Below are 8,529 nucleotides of genomic sequence, written 5' to 3'. Positions count from 1 at the left end.
CCCCTCCCGCCCCACCTGGGATATAGCAGACTTAATGATTATTCTAAAATACTCTAAGGCACCAGGATGAAAGGTGGCTGTAGTTATGAATACAAGTCCCAGAAATTTAAAAAACTTGATTTCTATAGAAAGCATACTAGTGGAAGGGAAGTTACGCAGAATTTGGTTGGCTGATACCTCCAGTGATTACATTTAAATGCAGAGCTTCCTTTTACAATTTTAGCAAGATGCAAAGGTTGCTCACAATTGGGGAGTTATCATTTAAAGTGCAGAGGCCAGAGACTTGAAATTCTAAGGAGGGCCCCCAACACAGGAATTTAGATTGAAATACATTAATTCTTCTTGTAACATGCAGAAGTTGAGGTTTCCCAATTTCAGGATGATCCAGTATAGTTGCAACATTTTACCTCCGGGTGTGTATTTCTGTGTGAAAGGCACTGACAACATCAAAGGCTGTACTGGTTTCTAGTAGCAACCGGCTCTCCAGGAACTAACCAAAGAAAACGCAAACAATGTAGGGTGTGTTTTTACGTTTGGGGGGCTTTTTTGGGGGGAGGGTGGTGGGCGGGGGTGCGGGAATTTGTGGAAGGTCGTGGTAAGGCAATGCGGTAGAAAAACAGTCACGCCAAGGCCAGGAAGACTATGATTCATTTGTGCACACACAACATGCTTCAGGATTTGTATTGTGGGCAAGTGGGGCACGGATACTGCTCTAAAAGCTGTGTTGACATTTAAACTAGGGTAGTGATACGGGTCATTGCTAGTGACTTCGACCTTGGGAAGGGGGTGTGTGTGCACGTGTGCTCTGATCTGTTTTGAACTTTAGACCAAAAAAAAAGACAAACAAAATACCACTTAATTTCATACAGTAACATCCTTTGAGCAAGTTTTTAAAATTAAGGGGTCGGAATTTTTCAATTAAGGATACTCAATGAACAGTTCCAATTTTCATTTATTCATTCATCTACTCACTTATTAAACAGAGGTTTGTTGAACTCCTGTTCTGCGCTAGTCATGGGGTTGACAGTCTGTCTAGTCCAATCATTCCGGGAGTTAAAAAAACATTCTAGCATCATTGTTACTGCAGTTGCACTGGGTGAGGATCAGCCCCTCCAATTCTCCCACGTGGTCCAGGCAGGTGAGTGTGGGTGTGAGTGCGCGAGGCTCCTGGTGTTTGGACGGTGTGATGGCGCACGTGTGTCAGAATGGATCGTGTCACAGCGCACGGGCAGGTGTCATTGTGGTACAGGCTTCCATAGCCCCCAGAGCCTAGCTGTGTGGGCGGCGGGGGGCGACCATCTCCCACCAGACTCACGCGATTGTGAGTGGTCCCGCGCGCGCCAGCGCGGGTGTTAGGCGGGGGAGGGGCGCGCCGCGTTGGCCGCGCCGTGCGCAGGCGCAGAGCACAGGAGCCTGGCCGCGGCCGCTGCAGAGTGCTGGGGGCGGGAGGAGCGAACACTGGAGCCATGGCCGCCGCCGCCGGTTGCTGAGGGGCTCGGGCCCGCGAGCGCATGCTGCCTCGGACGATGGTGACCGCACGGGTCGGACCGTTGCCGCCGCCGCTGCCGCCGCCTCCCAAAACTCAGCAACCAAGGCCCGGCGCCGAGGAGCCGCCACTCTGAGCCTCGCTGTCCCGGCCGGTCGCCGCAGCCGCAGCCCGAGAAGAACGGGAGGGCGGGCGAGAAAGCCGGGGAGTTGCGGAGCCCGCCAGCTTGCCGGCGGTGCTGCCTCGCGGGCAGGGAGGCCGTGGCCCGAGGTGACCGAACCTTACGCCCCGGCTGGCCCCTTCCCATCCCGGAGCCCTCCATCCGCTGCCCGCATCCGCCCTCCCCTATCTTCCCTTCCCCCATCTCGTTGCCCGCTCCTTCCTCTTCTCTCCCCGTGCCCCTTCCCCCATTCACCTCCCTCCTCCTTCCAGCTTCAGCGTCTTCACATCCCCTCTTCACCGGTAGGGTCCCCTTCCTCCCAACCGCCAGCCCCTCCCGCGGTCTTCCGAGCCCTTATGGGTGCTCTCAGACTCTGTCGCCCCTCCCGCAGCCCGAGGCGGAGCGCGCTCTTCCAGCTCCCTAGTCCGGGTGGCCGCCCCCCACCTCCCCACCCTCCTGGAGCTATCCCTAACCTCCCCCGGCATTCCTGAGATGCCCTAACTGTGTAGTTTTCCCCATCGCCTCCCTAGCATCGCATTTCGAGCCCTTTTGTACGCCCCTTCCTGAGCTGCCCCTTTTCCTAGGTGCTCCTTTCCAGCTTCTTTGCTCTTGTTCCTGCTTCCAACTTTCCCTCTTTTGCGTCTTTGTCCACTGTCTTTGTCCATCTTGTTCCCCAGCTTACCTCCCTCTTTCCTGTCGTCCTACCCTTCTTTGGTCTACCTCCAAACTCAGTCTTCTTTCTAGTGGCTTGAGTTTGTTTGGGGCTTGCGGAAAGGCCCTGCCAAGCCATCTTCGAATGGGGACCCATTTGCTCTGCATCCCGTTTGTCCTTTTTGCAGTAAGAGCTCTCCTCAGCCCTTCCTTTTTGTTCCTGTCCTTTCCTCTCTCGCCTGCCATTCCTTTTGCATCCCCCTGCAGTTCTGTTTTCTCCACCCACGAACATCGAGACCCGTGCGCTCCCTTAAGGAATGAGACCCTTTTCTGTTCGGGGATGAAGAACCTCGCCCGCGTCTTTCTTTGGAAGCGTTCAGGTGTGGGGCGCGGCAGAGCTGGCACCCTTGGCCAGACAGGAGAGCTCCCTGGCACGGGCCTCTCCTGGCAGAGTTTTTGTGAACGTAATCCCCTACCCCGCGGCGGCAGCGGCGGCCTCTGCTGCCGCGCTGCTGCCTGCTTTGCAGCTAGCTGAGTTGGGGTTACTATAGTTCAAACGCGCTAGAGAGCCGCAGGCGTGGGGGCGGGGGAGGAGGTGCGGGGACAGAGGAAGGGGGCTTCGCAGTGCAGAGGCATCAAAGATTAATGGATGGCTTTGCGTCGCGATCTACAGTAAACAGGAAACTAGTGTGAAAGAAAAGGAGAGAACTGTGTCTTTTTATTTTTTAAAATACGGAGTGTGCAGTTCTGAATCTTGAATCATGCCCAGAGGATGAGCTGTCGGCGCTGCAGTCGTGACCCAAGCTGAGCGCTGAACGGCAGAGGTAGCAGTCTTTATTTCTACTGTCTGGCTTCTTAAGTTGAAAGATGTACCTTCTATTCAAAGTGGACTCCATATCTTTGCTGGTTTGGAGATGACGAAGAACTACAGGACTGCTAGTAATTTATTTGGAAACCAGGTACACGAAAAGTTAGCAGTGAGTGGGAGTGGGGAAGACCAGCTATATTTAAAACATGTGCCAATGCTTATGTAAGAAGTGCGTTCTCCTCCTGGGTATCAGTTTTTCGCTGAGTTTAGTTACGATATTAGGCTCCAGCTTTATCCTTTTACATTTTTTAGAGCTTATCATCCTAAAATATAAACATCCAGAAAATCTGTCAGTATTAAGATTGGTGTTAGCTGATGGTAGAATATTTTTTTTAATTAGATGGGACAAAGAAAGGAGATTAATGGTGAATGGTAGTTTTTGTTTTTCTTCTTTTGATGGAAAAAGATGTAGAAAGTTTAGCCTTAAATTACCTATTTTACTGAATAACTTTAAGTTGGTCATACAACATTCTTATTTTTGCCTTGTCCTTTTAAAAGGGAGTTTATCTAGGAGGCGTGAATACTCTTCATTTTTTTAAATCACATTATAGATCCATTACAGATCCAAATAAAGATCACATTTTCCAATTTTATTTCTTTACCGTAAGTCTTCAACTGTGATGAGCCATGACTTTAAAATTTTATGGTTTTTGTACTGTTCATGATAATTTGTTTGCTTTCTTCATATTCAAAACCAAAGCAGTGTTTTCAGGCAAGTGTAGAATGAGGCTTCCTGTGTTAAGCCACAAATATGAATGGCGAACCATGCAACATGATGCTTGTGCAGACATCACTGTGTTTGTAAAGCGGCGACTACTGCTTCCAAGCCTGAGAAAGTCGTTTAATGAAATATTGTGGCCCTGGTTTTTTGAAATAATGAAATATTTGTTGAACCTTCTTTGCCATTGTTGGACAGGGAGTCTTTTTTTGGTTTGTTTGTTTAAGATCCATTTTACTGCCTAAAGTGTGTTTAAGTTTGAGCCACATGTAGCTTATGTTACTTGCTGAGACATTATGTCGGAATATTATTTTTCCAGCACTTTTCATAGTTCAAGGAGGAAATTTTAAAATCTTGCGTTGCAAATTAAATATGTGTTACTGAACTGGGCAGGAGGTAGCTTATATATTTGGCCTTAGGAGTGTCAAGGCTTTAAATTTTCTTTGCTTTTAACTCGTCTCACTTTTGAGGATTATTTGGTATTGTTTTTGTTTTAAGAGAATTTTGAGCTCACTCTGACCTAGGATGTGTTCATTAGAGCTATGTGACAAATATAGGGAAAAAGATAAATTAGGCTTAAACCAGACATCATAGAGGTATAATAATCTCTTTACTCCAGGAGAGAAGGCTCCATTTTTACTGCATGCTTGTAATACAGTGATTTGGCAGGTGTGAGTCATTTCAGGTATCTGCAAGCAAGATAAATATTTCAACATTTTGCTTCAGTGTTGGTTTGGTGCTAGAGTGTAGTGTATGGTATTTTTTTGTGCCAGTCACCACCCTGTCATGTGGCATTTCTGCTTTATAAAGATTCGACATTGGCAAGTTTTAGGGGAAATTTTTTTTTTCTTTTTTTTTTCTACATCTTTTGTGGGTAACATTGATTTGGTTTTTCACGGCTTAACTTTGTTTCCTCCACATCCCTATACATGGTGCGTTTGCCAGTTACTTGCTAAAATATTCACCTACAAAAATAAACATTTAGTAAGCAATAGATTTGTTATCACATGGATACATATCATTTTATCCAAGGTTCTTCTTAATTTAGGCGCTAGAGTCTTGAGTTTACTATGTAGAGTTAGGTATCTGCTTTCTTGGGTATTCTTCTGTATTGACAGCTTTAGGGATCCAAGATTTTCTTTTCTTGTTCTATTTGTGAGACAGAGTAGAGGTAGTTAAGAGGGAAATGTACTGTTGTCCTAGTGGCATTCTTTTGTAATAGAGATAATTCTCTGTAAGAATTAGGGAGATTTTCCCCCCAGTTGTTTAGATCTTGATTTCTAATGCAGGATTGGTTGTTTACAGTCTTTTTCTTTACCCCTTTAAGAGGTACAGTGAATGATGAAAATAGGTACATTTAAAAATAACAAAACATTAAAAACTAGAAGGCTGCAAATCAGATGAAGTAAAATAGACCACAACTATTAACCCAGTAATGTTCCCTGTTTTTTGTTGTTGCTTATAAATGGATTAGTAATTTATATTGGATGTTACAATACAAAAAAATAAACTCCCAAGAGTACATTGAGTTATCAGTGTAACCACCAGAATAAGCTTTTATTTCCTTAGGTCATTTAGATGGTGCAAGCACGTAAGTGAGTCTCTCCATCTCCCCAAATAACACGTGGGTATTCAAAAACATTTGGCAAACAGGAAAAGGTAGAAAGGAGGGAATAAAAATTGCCCCAGCCTCACTGTTGAAAGGCTGTTAATGTGAATATTTTGGTGTATTTCTTTCCAGGCTTTTTTTTACCCCCTCTTAAAATATGAGCTTTGAGAAATTTAGGTTCCTGAATGATGTAATTTGCCATAAATGTTGATTAGAGATTTTATTTTTCATTGCTTCCCCCCCCTTACAATACAGCTATTTGATTTTGATTCTCACAATATTTTTTTTCTTACATAGGAAAATTACTAAAGCAGTCTTATTCATTTAAATTAGAAGTATTGTATTTATAAAAATGTAATTTACATTACTAAAAGGATGTATATAACATGGTAGGCAATAGGAATGATAATATGATTAGTCAACAGTCAGTGAAATTAATCTGTTTTTCAGTGTGTTAAAAACTTACAATAATGATGTGCCAAGTTGAGCTGCCCCCTTTTTAAAAAAACTGAGCTAGGAAGCGATGAAAATTAGAGGGTAAAATGGGAATACTGACAAATATTTAACCATAGCATAGAAATCTGTCACTATAATTTTCTTTAGAAATAAATGTTTTCATCTGTCCTTTAATGCCTGAAATTACTGCCAAAGCTAGAAATGTGGTTAGCTTTCTCAGCAAAATTCTTAAAAGGATATTGTCAGAGCCAACAATCCAGAATTATCTTTACTCTTAAAATTGTTCTTTACCCACTTTTGTTTGCCCTATTCTCTTTCTTGTAGTTTCCTGGCTTAATTTGCAGCTCAGTCATATAAAGCAGTATTCCGCTGGCTTGTTCTTTTAAATAGATTTGTCCAAGGAATTCTTATTTCCTTTTTTTTTTTTCTAACTTTTCTTTATTTTACTACTCATCAATAGCTCAGTAAAGACGGTGCTGCAGACTCACAGTGCTTGACTTCGTTTGTGTGCTGGCATGTCTGTATATCATGGGAAGAATTTAAATTATTTTCCTACCTTGAAAGCAAATTACGGGAATTTCAGGCTAAGAGTTTAACTTCAATGATTCAGAGAAACAATATTGCAGATAATGGTTTCTTTACATTTACATATCACCAGTTCTCTGGATTTTATCTATATTGTAAATTCAGCTCTTCAATTTTGATTGTAAGTGATAAGGAAAAGGATAGACAATGAGATGCTGGACACTAAATGCATTTACATTTTTATTGACTAGCTTAGGTTTTTTGGGTTTTTTTAAAGATTTTATTTATTTATTTTTAGAGAGAGGGCGAGGGAGAGGAACATCAGTGTGTGCTTGCCTTTTGCATACCCTCCACTGGGGACCTGGCCCGCAACCTAGGCATGTGCCCTGACTGGGAATCGAACTGGCAACCGTTTGATTCACAGGCCGGCACTCAATCCATAGAGCCATACTAGCCAGGGCAGGGTTTTTTATATAATAATATTTAATGTTTGCTCTGTTTTTAAAGAGCTACATAAATCTCAAATAATTTTATAGGAGTGAATTTTTCTTTTCAAGTTAATTGGGTAAAAGCTTCAGTATTTTAGGACATTTGGTTGCTAAGTGCCTATATTTGGAGTTAGGGGCTTTTGAAAAATAATTTTTGGGGCTTGAATATTTAATGAGAATTTTAAGATTAGGCAAGCCTGAAAGAGTCCATGTGAAAACACAATACAAACCTTACTTTACAATTATCCAGAAGTAGTACATGTGGCTAAGAAGTTCTATACATTGTAACGTAGTTGTTACACAGTATGTGAAAATCCATTAGATTCATATTAAGGTATCTAAAAACTATTTGAGGTGACTTGCATTTATATCTTGTGTGTCTCCTGAATTCTAGGTCTGTTCCAAGAGAAAACATGGCTGCGAAGGAGAAACTGGAGGCAGTGTTAAATGTGGCCCTGAGAGTGCCAAGCATCATGCTGTTGGATGTCCTGTACAGGTGGGATGTCAGCTCCTTCTTCCAGCAGATCCAAAGAAGTAGCCTCAGCAACAACCCTCTTTTCCAATACAAGTATTTGGCTCTTAATATGCATTATGTAGGTAAGTATTTACATCACCTTTTCTCATCTTTTAGTGAGCCATGACGAATGTTTATAAATCTTGTTTATAGTCTTGCCATTGCACATGGATTATTAGGGGTAGAGGAAAACAAACAGTGCTACATTTATTTTACTGGATGAAACTAGAAGGCAGAAGGAAACATTTTAGATTTCAATGTGATAAAATGTAAATAATGAGAAATACCTTTCCAGACATTTAGCATGTTCTAAAACGTCATTATTTTGGGTTTTGGTAGTAATTCAGAATGTAAGCTTATTAAAATACAATATTCTTCATTGTTCCAAAACAATATCAGTTGAATATAAAGCATTAATTTCAGTTAAATGAAATGGGGCAAATAACACTACAATATTTTCTTTAAAACTACTCCTTGAAATGTGATTGATACGATTTGCAGTTAGTGGTAAAACTAGTGTGGAGAGGTTAAAGAAATTGAAGTCAAGAAATACAGGCAGGAATCCTGACTGGTGTGGCTTAGTGGATTGAGCGCTGGCCTGCAAACCAAGAAGTTGCAGGTTCGATTCCCAGTCAGGGCACATGCCACATCTCTGGATGGGGGTGTGCGAGAGGCAACTGATTGATGTTTCACTCCCTATCTCCCTCCCTTCCTCTGTCTAAAAATAAATAAAATTTAAAAAAAAATAAAAGGAAAGAAATAAAATTAATCTACAATAAAAGTCATGATCCTTAATTTTTTGGTGAATTTTTAGTTCATATGTAATGGTAGCAACAATATATTTTATTTAACTTGGCTACTATATAATGTAAGATATAGTTTGAATGTTATACTGCAGTGGTTTTATTAATATTTTTATTAGAATTGCCCATCAAGAAATGTATCTTTTATAAAATCGTGAAGGGTTGTCCTTTCTCTGAGATTTATTTTTATCTATACAAGGACTTCTTGGGTTCCAAAGTTTAGCCCTGAAAAGCCCTTACAGCTCTTAAGA

At 42.0% G+C, this 8,529-nt stretch overlaps 1 protein-coding gene across 5 annotated transcripts in view; it reads left to right on the top strand.

Annotated features, from left to right (window-relative positions):
• Positions 1–1,418: 1,418 nt before the first annotated feature.
• RNF145 (ring finger protein 145) overlaps positions 1,419–8,529 on the top strand; it is a 54,249-nt gene continuing 47,138 nt past the window's right edge. Inside the window, exons 1-3 of one of the 5 annotated variants that reach the window (XM_045184991.3) lie at positions 1,419–1,756; positions 3,043–3,121; positions 7,356–7,558. In XM_045184991.3, the coding sequence (XP_045040926.1) occupies positions 7,375–7,558 (184 nt within the window). In that variant the 5' untranslated portion in view covers positions 1,419–1,756; positions 3,043–3,121; positions 7,356–7,374. Of the gene's footprint in view, positions 1,757–3,035; positions 3,257–7,355; positions 7,559–8,529 lie in introns of those variants that run through there. The other 4 variants (XM_045184989.3, XM_045184990.3, XM_024577064.4 and 1 more) reach the window with 4 other exon arrangements.

The sequence above is a fragment of the Desmodus rotundus genome, chromosome 6, assembly GCF_022682495.2.
Source record: "Desmodus rotundus isolate HL8 chromosome 6, HLdesRot8A.1, whole genome shotgun sequence".
In the NCBI taxonomy this organism is placed as follows: Eukaryota; Metazoa; Chordata; class Mammalia; order Chiroptera; family Phyllostomidae; genus Desmodus; species Desmodus rotundus.
The sequence above is the reverse complement of the archived record's forward strand: the minus strand, read 5'-3'. Positions and strand labels throughout refer to the sequence as shown.